At 45.8% G+C, this 14,105-nt stretch overlaps 1 protein-coding gene across 1 annotated transcript in view; it reads left to right on the plus strand.

Annotated features, from left to right (window-relative positions):
- The window catches only part of ANKH (ANKH inorganic pyrophosphate transport regulator), a 139,210-nt gene that overhangs the window by 92,117 nt on the left and 32,988 nt on the right, over nucleotides 1-14,105 (plus strand). Inside the window, exons 4-7 of the mRNA XM_046671154.1 lie at nucleotides 602-685; nucleotides 8,010-8,180; nucleotides 9,959-10,093; nucleotides 12,468-12,560. Coding sequence (XP_046527110.1) covers nucleotides 602-685; nucleotides 8,010-8,180; nucleotides 9,959-10,093; nucleotides 12,468-12,560 — 483 coding nt within the window. The remainder of the gene's footprint in view (nucleotides 1-601; nucleotides 686-8,009; nucleotides 8,181-9,958; nucleotides 10,094-12,467; nucleotides 12,561-14,105) is intronic.

Here is a 14,105-nt window from a genome sequence, read left to right on the forward strand (position 1 = left end):
TCCTTAAACAGATCCTATCATGAACTTTAGACCTTTTCCAAACCTGCCATCCCCTCGACCTTTCACTCTCTGGCCCCCTTCTAGGCCCTTCCTCTTAATTTCCCTCCAGGGCACAAAGTGTCAGATCAGGTCCTGCCCGAACCCGAAGAGGAGGAAAGAGTAGAGCCCGAATCAGTCACTGAGAACCTGTAATGACTTAGAACTCGGAACCAAATTAGAGTCCTCGTTATAACCTGCTTCATGGAAGCAGAATGCCGCTGCTGTGTGAGTCAGACTGTCCAGGAGAGAGAGGGCAGAGTCCCTCCATGCTGGTTACTCACCCAGCTGCTTGCCAGGCACGTGGACCTAACAAGTACACAGGCAGTGTGGAATTGGTACTAAATATATCCTGGGCAGTCGTGGACTCCACTTAAAAATCTAACATGGATCTAGCCACCAAGCCAAGTTACAGTAATTTTACCAACCAAAGACTTATCAGACCTGTGCTGCTAAGGTTTTTGGAGGTATAAAGTCTATTTCAGGAATGCCCAGTAAATCATAATGACAGAAATAATATAATCCTGATGGTGTAGCTCATGCCAAATTCTTTTCTTTCTGGCAGGCATGGACCCATGCTGGCATTCTCTTAAAACACAAATACAGTTTCCTGGTGGGATGTGCCTCCATCTCAGATGTCATAGCTCAGGTAAATATGGTCTGCGTGTCAGAGCGGCTCAGAGCCCCTTTCTGGTGAGTGACAGAACTGACGATGCTTCCTTACATTCATTCACTCTGTGGTATATTCCTACATTACTCACATCAAATGTGGACTTCAATAAATGTTTTTAAACGGATGAGCAAATGAAGCCTCCTGTGATACAAGTAAGTATAATCTTGCTAGAATGAGGATTGTGGGAATCTAAATTTAGCATCAGAGGTTTTGACCTTAATTTTTAAAGAGCTTGCATGTGAAATGAGTATGAAGTCACAGCTGAGCACATTTTTGGGTGGTCATAGGTCACTGCGCACTTGGCTGGCTGTGCATTTGGCTGGCTGTGCACTTGGCCCTCCGTGCAGCCCAACAATGCATGGTCTGTCACTCAGTTCTAGAGAGGGCTCTTAGGAATTATTCTTAAATATTGTTTCTCATGTTGTTGCCACACAAAGCTGCCATTCACACGTCATTTCCCCACATTTAAAAAGAACCAGGAAGTTGGACGCTGTCTGAGAAGATAGCCTACATTGCACATTCAGCTGAGTCCCGTTCCCTGGGGCCTGGCACCACCCTGGTTTCCATCCTCCTTCCTTGCTTTCTTCTACCAAGGACACCGCATGAAAAATTTCAGCAGAAAATTAGATTTAATTCCTATCATCTATAAAGTAGACTTAGTCCTTACACTCAGGGATTGGGGAGAATCTTCATAGAGGAGGACATTATGATGCGGGGTCGGTGAGCCGAGGAGTCAAAAGAAAGATTTCTTAGACTCTTAAGATCTGGCAGTAGTGCTCTTTTATTTAGAGAATAGTGTAGCATGGGGACAGGACCCATGGGCAGTCAGAGCTTCTGCTGCCGCTTCTGCTGCCCCCGCTGGCATGGGGACAGGACCCATGGGCAGGCAGAGCTGGTGCATGGGGACAAGACCCACGGGCAGTCAGAGCTCCTGCTGCTGCTGGCATGGGGAGCTGCTGCTGCCGCCGCTGGCATGGGGACAGGACCCATGGGCAGGCAGAGCTGGTGCGTGGGGACAGGACCCATGGGCAGTCAGAGCTCCTGCTGCTGGCCCAAGTTGAGGGTTAGGGCTAAATTTAAGGCATGGGTATGTGAGTCATCTCTTTACGAGACAAAGAAAAAAAGTTAAAATGCTATCAGTGCAGGTGGGATCTGGTCATTGGGTGATCCCATGACTTTTAGACAAGAATCAAATCGGATTAAGTGAAGGTCAGAAGCCACCACCCTAAATCAGTTACATGAGATTGCCAGACAGCAACCAACTTAAGTTCTTGCCTTCCCCATTAAGAGTTTCTAGGGATAAGGTCATCTCTCCTCTTCTTCCTGGTACAGAGAGGGAGGCACCTTTTACAGATAGAGATTTACCTTACAAATGTAAATATGTCCCAACAAGGGCAAGTTCCATTCCCCAGAGCCTCCTTCCCTGTCCCAGTTTATCGAAAGCAATCAGCCCAAAACAATCCTGATGCCAAAGAGACATATCGTGGGGTGGCCAATTTCAGGTCCCTACAAGGTCATCCCCCCTTCCTTCACAAACGCAAATGTCTCAAAAGGGCAAGCAAAATTCCAGTCCTCGGAGCCTGCTTCTCATCTGCAGTTTTAAAAGTAACCAGCCTAAAAATCCTCATCATAAACCGTTTTAAAATTAAGCAGCCTAAAAATCTTCATCAATTACACTGATTTCTAAGCTCCCTTCCCAATTCTCAGTTCCATTTTGTGAACATTTCCGTGAATTTCTTCCTGTTTTTTCCCATTGTACATGCTGGTCTTTTAGCCATCTTTTTGAAATAGTCTACTGTTAAACTGTTAGTACCTCCCTAAAGACCAAGAATTAAATTTCCAAATTAATTGTATTAACTCCATGGATCACTATTAAAAGTAATTTAAATTAATTCCTGCAAAACACTCTGTGTGTGTGTGTGTGTGCGCACGTGTGTGCGTGTGTGTGTGCATGCCTAGACGGACGTATGTCTGAATGCTAGCTAACATCATTCTTTGTTAATTTTCTTGGTGAGTTATTAGAGATTTTTGTCCTGCTCTTACTTTTAATTCATCCTCTGAAAGATGAACTAAACTGCCTTATTCACTCTATTCACTTAATTTGAAATTAAGGAAACACCTCTCATTTTCAACATTGGCATCAGCAGCTCAGTGAGCATTTATACATGTGTGTTTTCTTACAGGCCAAAAAACAAAAAACTTAACTTTTCCTAAGACAAATACAGTAAGTATCCAAGGGTAGAAGAAAAAACATGTCCTTGAAAAATGCTTTGCCAGTACGCCTACAGCCGTTTTCCTTCTCAGTTTTAAACCTGGTCCAGGACCCTGCCTGTTGGAAGAGCTCGCAAATTCACAATAAACATATCTGTTGGTAAGAGCCATAGAAGCTGAATTCAATGCCATCTGGCCTCAGGCTATTCCTGGTGAAGGAGTTACTTTAAACCTTGTAGACTGAGTTCCTACCACACTTTGGCTGGGGAATAAATTCGATTTTTGTTCTTAAGTCTTACCTACACCCCCAACCCCAGCTTCATTCTTCTCATTACTTGAAAGCATTTGTTAATTCCCAAATTTGTTAGTGAGTAAATAGATCCCAGGCAGTCCTTTGGTATATCACCATGGCATAGATAACGTGTAATCACCAATGATAAAATGCAAAGAGTTTATCATGCCTTGAATTTTAGTAGCAACTCCCTTTTCTTTTAAATTTTACTAAGCCAAGTGATTTCACACAGTAGTACAAAAAAGCTCTTGATTGGTTTGACCGGGCAATGCTATTCTGTGCCACCGTTATTGTAATAGTCATATGTTCCAATCAGATTGCCAAGGAATTTATGAAAAATAGTGCTGTTTTTATTTTATTTCATGATCACCTGGACTTTCTTAACTTGCTCCATGTCAAAATGAGAATTCTCTTGAGGTTGTTGGACCCCACTGGGACCTCCAGTCCTTTAACCTTTCTGCTCTCGTCAGCCCTTGCCCTGAAGTCAGCTGAGACTGCAGGGATGGGACCCAAGATCTCAGTTCAGAAATTACTGCACTGCTGTAAATCCTCTTGTCTCCCACCTTTTCACCTCAGCCTTGTGGCGAGATCCCAATCCTGAACCACCCCATGGGGTGCCCCTTTCACCAGCCTGCACCCAGGTAGCAGGTGCTCCTGGAGAAAGTTACACAACGGGACAAATCAGACTATAAATGTACAGTCTCATCTCTTACCTCACTGACTCTGTTAACTACGAGTCTCAGGAGGGTCTCTACCCACTTCACTCTTCCCAACACACCACCTCATTTCCCATTTCACTGAGAAGACTGAAGCAACCGAATTCTTCTACTTCTGGCCACTGAACCCGCAGGCCTGCCTCCAAACCTTTGCATCATCTCCATTTCCCCCCATTGTAGTAAAGGAGGTGTCCCTCCTCTGTCGAGGACCACTTCTTCCACCTGTGCCTTGGATCCTGTCCTGCCCTGCTTTCTCAGGAACCTATTCAATCACTTATCAGCGATCCATTCTATTTACCCCGGATCATTTTCTTGACATGTAAACGTGCTCAAATATCTACCATCTTAATACAGCAAGAACAACAAGCTTTTTCTGCTCCCACATACCTCTCAGGCTACAGTTCTCTTTCTCGCTTTATGACTTCACAGCCACACCTTTTGGAAGAGTAGTTTCCCCTCACTGTCTCTATTTTTTCCTTCTTTTACCTGCTCCAGCCTGACTTCTACCCCCATCGGTTCACCCAGCCTGTTCTTACTGGTGACCTTCGTGCCATTAAGTCCAGTGGACAGTTTCAGTTAACTTAGTGGACGTCTCAGCAACTCCTCACTCTATTGACTGCTCCCTCCTCAGTGACATGCTCCTTCCCACTGGCTCTCACCACCACAGTCCTGGTTTTTCTCCTACTTCTGAAGGCTCAGCAGCCTCTCTTGATATGTAATTGTTGAAGTTCTCAAGACACATCCCTCTCCTCTCTCTGTATTCTGTTCATGAAGAATCTAATTCATGTCCAAGGTTTATACCATCTATAACATGATTGATGGTCCCCAAGTAAATATCTATAGCCTGGCCCTCTAAATGTCTCTGTGATGTTTCCTCAGATCCTTCAAAGCTACCTTCAGCCTCAATCCATGATCTTCATGATCTCAATGGTTGCAGTTTTGAATGAATCATTGGTGCTACCATCTGGTCAGAAACTTGGGCCCCACCCTAGGAGCGTCCATCTTCATCACCAGCCTTGTAGATTTTAATCCTAGATACTTCTTTCGTCTGCCCTCCCCATCTTTGCGGCCCTCGCCCTGGTCCAAGGGATCACCTTTCCCGCCTGCAACTAGAGATGCCTCCTAACTTGCCTCACCCATCTGCTCTGTCTCTCCTCTCTCCCTCCCCACGGCAGCCGTGGTGATCTATTCTCAGTGAAATTCGGAGAATTTCACCATTCTACCTAAAAACGTACTTTAAAAGTTCTTCCTACTGTTCTTGAGATAAAAGCCACAATCCTGCAAGGTGGTGGCCTGCAAGGTGCTGAAGACCCATGGGCCCGGCTTCCTCTCCAGCCCTGCACTCCCCTCTTGTCCCCTTGCCCTCTGCTTTCCAGCCACAGGCCCTCCTTTCAGGGCCTCAAGGTGGCCGAGCCCCATCCCTCTAGGGGTCTTGGCCTGGATCCCTCTGCCCAGAAGGAAATGCTCTGCCGCAGTTCTCCTCATGTACCACCGACTCCTGCCATCCCTGCTGGCTCCTGCCGAGGCTGTGGGTCCCATCTCAGACAGCACTCCACATGGGGCACCCTCCGGCCATGCAGCCTGGCTCTCCCAGTGCCACCGCCCTCTTTCCTTCACAAGCCTTGTCACAGTCTGTCAATGGACGCTCGCCGGCATCACTATTTGATTAACGCTTCTGCCTCCTCCACTAGACTGCCAGCTCCCAGAGAAGAGAGTCTGGGACTATCTTATTTATCATTAAATCCCCAGCACCTGGTATGGGGCTTTCACTGGGAAAATCCTCACCACTGAGATAGTAGGTTCCTCTCAGAAAATAATCTGACATTTTTGATGGCTATATCAGATTCAAAGTCATAATTCTGGATTGAAATGCAAAAGGCCCGAGTGTTATTTTAAATTGATAAATGATACAATCCACGATGAAGATGTAAGTTCTGTAGTAAGTGTTGGACCACATGGCATCAAGCTTTTAAAAATACAGAGGAGGAGGCCGGCCTGGTGGTGCAGCAGTTAAGTTCGCATGTTCTGCTTCGGTGGCCCGGGGTTCGCCCATTCTGATCCCAGGTGTGGACATGGCACCGCTTGGCAAAAGCCATGCTCTGCTAGGTGTCCCACATAAAAGTTGAGGGAGATGGGCATGTATGTTAGCTCAGGGCCAGTCTTCCTCGGCAAAAAGAGGAGGATTGGCAGCAGATGTTATCTCAGGGTTAATCTTCCTCAAAAAAAAAAAAAAGAAAGAAAAAAGAAAAATACAGAAGAGCCTGAGAAAATCTTCACTTTGGCCTGGGGAGCACTACTGGCTGAACATCCTGCCCTCCCTCCAGCCCACCGTAGCCTACTCTGCAAATCAGGCCATCTTCTTGTCAGCTCCACACCTGCTCCTCTTTTGTCCATGTCTCTCTTTTCCTTCGAGTCCTGATTCTCCTCCTTAGTCCTCTTCATCCTGCATAGCTGTCCTGAAGCCTGGGAGCCTTCCTGGACTTGGCAGGGGAGGGGTTGGTCTTCACTGATCCATTTTTCATACGAGTTTTCAGTCTCTAACATGATCATCTTAGTGTACACTGTAGGTTTGTTTATGTCAAATGTTAAGCTTGCTGCAGATGTACTAATCTGGGTTTGCATATTAAGGTACCTTAGAGGCCTCTAATTAGTTAGAGAAATAAATGGGCATCTTGGCTCCATCACAAAACTCTTCAATCTTCTGTTCCAAACACAGTGTGTTCTTAACACGTCTTCCCCCAGCCGGTCTCCAGATCCTTGACTTAATACACTGCCCTTGTTCTCCTTGGAAGCAACAGGCATGGAGACAGTTCTGGCGTCTTTGCTTCCATCACTGGGCTCCGCTGTATCCTCAGGGAGCGTGAGGGGGAGCGCCACACAACTTGTGTCCACTCACGTTGTCCATGCTCCGGGCAGCCTGGTTGTGTCCATGCACCCAAGCAGTGCGTCTGTCCTCTGTATCCCCCTGAGGATGCCTATGACAGGGTCTGTCTCATTTGCTGGGTTTGAGAATGACAGCCAGGCACAAGTGTCAGTCTATGCTCTGAGCAAACCTCCTCTGGCATCTAATACTTTTATTCCCTTCAGAAGAATCTCTCTGGATGACCCTGTGTTCCCTGCAGCAATGGAATGTACTTATTTAATGACTCTCCAGCCTCTTTTTCAACTTTCTGTCATCACTGATGTTTTGATAATGCAGTGATCAAGATAAGCCTCCTTTGGTCAGGATCACTCAGTGGTATATTTTAAACGCCTGTCTATCGGTCCATGGATATTTGGCTATGAAAGTCGATGTAGCTCAGAGAATATCTCCCCTCCCCACCAGCCTGCTTTTGCACTCAGTACACCTCAGTGTCTTCTGAATGTGTAAATCCCAGGGGGACTCTGAACAGATGCTGGGCTGATTCTCTGATTTTTGCAGGACAGGAGGTCAAATACATTGTTAAATTTGCTTTAGAGACTATACCGTTCAATTGAAATTGACACTTCATTATTTCAATCCCTCTTGACTGTATTTTTTTGACCTGGTCTACTTTTAAAAGTTAATATCTTAAGTTTTAATTTAGCTTGTTTTATAATAATTAACGTTGGTGCTTTTTGCAGCATTTTTAGTGAATTCCATCTTATAAATGTTAATGTCCATTTTTCTGTATCCCATCGTTGATCACTGCTGTCATTTCTTTTGTGGAAGGTAATTTAGGTCCTCAGGTGTGGATTTCATGTGCTCATCAGTATCCAGCCTCAAGAGGGAGAAACTTTTCTGCATATTTCAGGGTCTGAGGAGCCAAAGTTTCTAGATATTTTTTAATGATAACCTTAGCCAGATGTGCAGTCGTGTTAAAATAATCTTACTGGTGGATATAACAAAATGATCATGTGCTCTTCCAGTGAATGTCAAATGAGCCTGCATTCTACAAGAGCCTCATGGAGCTATAGCCCAAGTTTCTGTTCTCTTTCTCATCAACGTGCAGGTTTTCGCTCAGAGGTCTTGTCTCGTCCAGGTGCAAGAGGTCAGGCTGCTCTCCTGTTGATTGGTTCTGTTGTCTGCTCTCTAACTTGTTCTTGTTTTTCCATCTCTCAGGTCGTTTTTGTAGCCATTTTGCTTCACAGTCATCTGGAATGCCGAGAGCCTCTGCTCATCCCGATCCTTTCCTTGTACATGGGCGCCCTCGTGCGCTGCACCACACTGTGCCTGGGCTACTACAAGAACATCCACGACATCATCCCCGACAGGAGCGGACCAGAGCTGGGGGTAGGTCCTTAGAACTCAGCAACAGCCTGTCTGTACATTCAAGTGGAATAAAGTTTTACCCCACCCCTATGTGAAATGAGAAATCAATATCATCAGCACACACTCTAGGAGTCATACTCAAAAACCAGGTGATAGGTGGTGTCCACAGAGAAGGGCAGTTGGAGAATTAATGAATACTGGAGATGGAAGAGGTCTTAGAGGTCTCTGTCTAGCCTCCTTATCTCCATAGGAGGAGACTGAGGCACAGTGAGTCACGTCAGGCCGACGAGTAGATACAACATTTATGGTTCTTCTTGCTCTCTATTGTCAAAAATAAGTTTTTCTATAAGTCAACAAAGATTTTAGGACCCATGATTCCTTTGAATTCACATTTGATTATTTTTAACTTCACAGCAGGGATCTAAGCTTTGTTCATATTTTCTGTGCTAGCCGATCATAATTGCTCATTCAGGTACCTTCTGTGGAGTGAGTAGAGCTTTTAGGTACCACAGGGTGAGGCAGAAAATTTTAAGATGTGGTCTCCACCGTCCAGCAGCTTTTGGCAGACAAGACCAAGACAGAAGCAACAGTTAGACATGAATCCAAGACACACGTAGACTGCAGTGAGAACACAAGAGCCCTTGGAGCTGGAAGGAAGATAGTGACGTGGTCTAAGAAGCCTCCTTGATGGAGGCAGAGCTTGGCCAGTGCATCAAAAGTAGAATAAGATGCAAACAAGGTATAACCTTACACAAGTGACCAGAGCATCCTTTTCACCATAAGTATAAGCAGTATCTGATTTATATCATATGTATGCTAATCTTTTCTACCCTTGGATATTAGGTATCACTTGCATTTGTTTCCATCTAGCTGTAAGGCAGATATGCATGATTATATCTGAATAAATCACCACACTTCACCCCCCTGATCCCACCATTGACCACATGCTACTTTAGTCAGAGCAATAATTGTATTGACCACTTACTTCAATTCAAGGTCAGGCCACCAATAAAATCCGATCTAGTTATTTCCATCACTAGGACAACCACATCATGTTGGTCTTGATGATAAAAATCTCTCTCGTAACATTCAGCCACCAGCAAAGGGAAATAAATTAAGGTGCCCGAGATGGTTCCATGATGGAACTCTTACCCTCATGAAGAATCAAAACCACAGTTAAATAATGAAAGCCAGGCTTTAAAGATAGCACACATCTTTGCTGTAGAATTCTTCATAAATCACCTTTTCTTTATCATGCTTTTATTTTGCTTCTGCTTCTGAACATTTCCGTGACTTCTATTGGAGCTTTGAGGATAAGAACCTATGTAGTACATTTGTACAATGCCCAAGTAATTAGGCACATTTGTGAGCTGACTGATTCCAACACAAATTATAATAATTCTTTACTTCTAAGAGTTACCTCTTACTGACCTGGCTTCAAGCCAGTCAGTTCGATGATTTAAACAAAAACTAATTTCCAACCTGTTTCTCAGGCCATGGAGCTGGGTTGTGCCTTGGTTAGAGTTGCCCTTTTTGGAAAACAATTGTTTGGATCCATCAAGCTTAAATGTATGTTTTGATTTCACAGTAGCTTGCTAACTGTTCGAGTTAATTTCTAACAAGACTGTACATTTTATTTTAATTCAACTTGGCTTGTCTACAAAGACTTGCCTGTATTATTTTTAAGTATAGCGAATTGACTCATGACTGACATCAAAAGGAAAGGCTTTGGCTCTGAATTGGTTTTTCTCTTCTGCTTCTCAAGTTTAGTGAACTTCTATCTCCATTTCTTGATGCAGGGAGATGCAACAGTAAGAAAGATGCTGAGCTTCTGGTGGCCTTTGGCTCTCATCTTGGCAACACAGAGGATCAGTAGGCCTATTGTCAACCTATTTGTTTCCCGGGACCTTGGTGGCAGTTCTGCAGCTACAGAGGTAGGACAGTTTCTGGGGATGTGGATACCCACAGTACATTGTAAAGAATGGGGGCAAGGGAGGTGGATTACCAATTTGTTTCCAATTCATCTTCAGAGCTCAAGTAATTCTGTGATATTAAATTATGTGATGCATTCACAGTAGGAAGCCATGAGGCTCTCATTCAGTGACTTATAATCATGTAATTTTGTATCTTTGTGAGTATGGAAGAGAACATCTCACTCATCCTTCTCATTGACCAGATGAAGAAACTGAGGCAAGGGCACAGGTTAAGGACATAAAACCAGCAAGAAGCTGAGCTAGTATTAGAACCCAGATTTTCTTTCATCCACCCAATGGCCTTTCCATGGAGTCAGCATGATGCCTCTTCATTGTAGTTGCAGAGGACAGTGGAATATGCCATAGGGCACCAGCAAAAGAGAAAATACCCAGAAGAGGAAGGGCCAATGCCTCCATTTTGGTTTTTTTGTTTTTGTTTTTTTGTGAGAAAGATTGGACCTAACATCTGTGCCAATCTGCCTCTATTTTATGTGGGATGTCACCACAGCATGGCTTGACGAGTGGTGCTAGGTCCGTGCCTGGAATCTGAACCTGCGAACCCCGGGCTGCTGAGGCGTAGCTCACAAATTTGACCTCTAGGCCCCCAGACCGGCCACTGATGCCTCTATTTTGACCCACTACTCTCACCTCTTCCTTCTTCTCCCTCCTGCACATACCACCCAACCCGTCATGGCTTTCTGTGCTCTTGGGCAATCTGCCCTCCTCCAAATGAGGATCTCCATCATTTACTCACTCAACTCCAGAAATTTATCTGGAAACTGGCAGCTACTCCAAAGAAAGAGTTGAATCATTTTTTCCATCTTTCAAGTAAGATATGAACAAATGGAATTACTTCATTTGTTTCCTCCTCCACTGCCCTCTGGAGAATTAATTCTGACTCTGGAACTGCTGATCTTTCAGGAAGGCTGGTGGCTGCTCATTAGGGACTCCTGTTTACACATTGCCCTTGACTGCACTGTCAGCATATCTCCAGCCTGGGGTCTCCTGCCAGTTTCCGTGTCCTGGGAAGCAGCTCACGTTGGCTTAGAAAGAGAAGCACATAAATCATGAGCAGAATGCTTCCTCCTGCCTCAGTTTGTTCCCGGATTTTATTTTTTGACTCCTGAATATCATCTCGGGTGGCTTCTGTAACACCGCAGCTTTTTACTTACACGCTTGAGTTTATGTTGCCCAATCAAAGGTATGTGGCCCCCATCACCTGTCTGCTAGAATCCCGTCTTCCCCTTAAAAAAACAAAGCAAATTATGTCTTAGGAATATTTCTAAATCGACCTCAGTGGCAGAGAGACACATCATCTTGTGGGGCACAGAACTGACATTTATCCATCATCTAATGGGTTGGCATTTATGCACACTTCATCGGCTCCCAACAACCCTGTGAGGTGGGTACTATTAGTCTCATGGTTCTGCTGGAGGAACAGAAAGAGGCCTGAGAGGGCTCATGGGAGGAAGGGGAGGTTTGAATCCGGGTCCACCTAACTCCAGCGCTCTTTTTTGTTCCACACCACTCCTCACAGCAGTGTCTTCACCCAGCTGGGTCCTTACCTCATGTTCCTGGCATCACTATTATGTCAATTAAAATAGATGTACTTCTCCTTTACTAGCTAGTTAGGGAGTTGAACTCTGCCAAAATGTAGGGTTACATGCTTTGTTTTCCTTTCCTTCCTTTCCTTCACATAAGAAAAGGATCTCATTCTCATTTTTGGCTTCCTGTAAGAAATATTTATTTAGCTTCTTAAATTAAAAATCAAAATTGGGCTATCCTGATGGCACAGCTTAGAGGTGAGTTGAGTCAGGAGGCAGTACCGTAAAGCCATCGACAAACTCATACCGTCGGCCGCCCTGAAGGACAGCCTGCAGGCGTAGAGGTGGATCCTGAGGGAAGACTATCCAGAGAGCAGAGAGGGCTCCACTTGCAATTTGAACCTCAAGAATTGGGCCAGACAAGAGGTTTGTGTTTGGCTCAAGGGAAAGAACCAAGATTCTGGAGTCTGGTGGGCCTAGGTGAAAATCTTGGCTTCTCGAGCCAGTGGTCTGAGTCGATTTCTCGTTGGGTTCCTGTAAAACAAGCCGTATCCTCCTGGTCTCAGGTGCACTGCCCCGGCCCGTGCATCCCACGCCCAGGGACGCAGTGGAGTGCCCTCCTCCCACTCCTGGGCCATCCTGTGGCTGGCCGATGGTTGTCACCCAGTGTGGAGTGATCTGTGAGTGGGGCTCACACCTGAGACAGTTTGCTCTGCCACGTGGCAAACGGCAGCTACTGGAGATGCTTTCCGCCGTGCCGATGCTAACTCTGCTGGCCCTTCCTCTTGCAGGCAGTGGCGATTTTGACAGCCACGTACCCTGTGGGTCACATGCCATATGGCTGGTTGACGGAAATCCGCGCTGTCTACCCTGCTTTTGACAAGGTGAGAACCTGTGGGTCATGGTGTCTGAAAGATGCTATTTAAAATTAGCATTTGATGGACAGGGCTCTCCAACGAGGAGCACTGTGGTGTTGCTCCGTCTCGCCTCCTTCTGTAAGGCTAATGTAGCATTCGGGATGTTGAAAGTAATTTTGGAATATTTCCCTCAGAAAATCACAGAGGCAGTTGAAGCTTACCTTGATGCTGATTCTATAATGCTTCTCCAAACTGATATTCACTTTTAGGTTATTCCTGTTGAGAAACTATTTGTTTGCAAAAGGGAAGATATACTCTCAAAAATTTTTAATACATTGGATTTTGTTTCTGTGGTTTGGTTTTTTAAAATTAAACTAAGGCTTTACTGCCCTCATAGCAGATGTGAAAGTACAGACAGGAAGTTGTGTGCGTGAGCTAAAAAGCTTACGGCCGTCTTCCTGTGAGCTGTGGCACGTGCACACTGAAGTTGTCCACGCCGCAGGCTTGGGTCCAGGTTGGTTTGGGTGCAGCAGACTTATTCCAGCTGAAAGGCTCTGCTGACAGCAGCTCTGTCCTCCCGCAGCTGCTGACACAGCCGAGGGAGGCACATAACCCTTCGGACCTGTAGCCTGTAGCTGGGTCGGGACTGTCCGCTGCTGATCATTCAGTAAATGTCTATTTCATTAATGCTTAATTATTTGAACCTGCAGACTTTCATCCTAAAATAAATGAGTAGCAAGACAGACCCCAAAAAACAGAGTGCATAGTGTTTTCAAATGAAAAATAGAAAAGAATCACCCAGCCTGCTACTTGCACTCTTGATAGAAGACAAGTTTGGCCTCAAATTGCTATCGAGCTAGCTCAGAGCCATGGCTGATACCATTTAACTTATGCCAACAAGAGCCCTGGAAGGGGAGCAGAGAAAGCCTCTTTGCCGGGGTCCCCAGCAGATCAAGTTTGTCAGCACAGGCAGTTTGGGTTCTGGCTAGCTAAGGCTGGCCTCCCTCCTTCCTCTTTCCCCTCACCCCCACCCCGACCCCCGTGGGTGTAGGAAACCCAGGGAAGCCACACAAAGCAAGGCCAGGCCACAGGCTGCAAGCTCACCTCATTCCTTCATGTGCTACCAGCTTCTGAAATGCCCCCCTCTAAACTCTGTGGGCTTCTGGGAGGGGGCAAGACCTGTGGAGTGGGGGCCCAGCAGAGATTTTCTCTCCACCTGGCACCCTGACCTGAGGGCACCTCCTGAGCATCTCTGAGGCGGGGATGGAGGATCAAATCTGAAAAGATATGGTCCACTATGGGTCCACATCCTTCTCTGCACCTGTGGCCCACAGGCAGAATTTCCACGAACACACACACAGACCCCTCTGCTCACAGGTACCCATCCACAGCATCCCTCCACACTACCCATCCCCCACGCTGCTCTTTGTATCACCATTACTTGCCTCTCTTCTCACACCCATGCTCAGCAACTCACCTCAAAAGACTTCAAGGATTCCCACCATGCAGCCTAATGTGAGATAGGGTGGTGGCGTTGCCCACAACTCTTTACTGGGCGTGGAACTTCCCCAG

The sequence above is a fragment of the Equus quagga genome, chromosome 9 (genome assembly GCF_021613505.1).
Source record: "Equus quagga isolate Etosha38 chromosome 9, UCLA_HA_Equagga_1.0, whole genome shotgun sequence".
Lineage (NCBI taxonomy): Eukaryota > Metazoa > Chordata > Mammalia > Perissodactyla > Equidae > Equus > Equus quagga.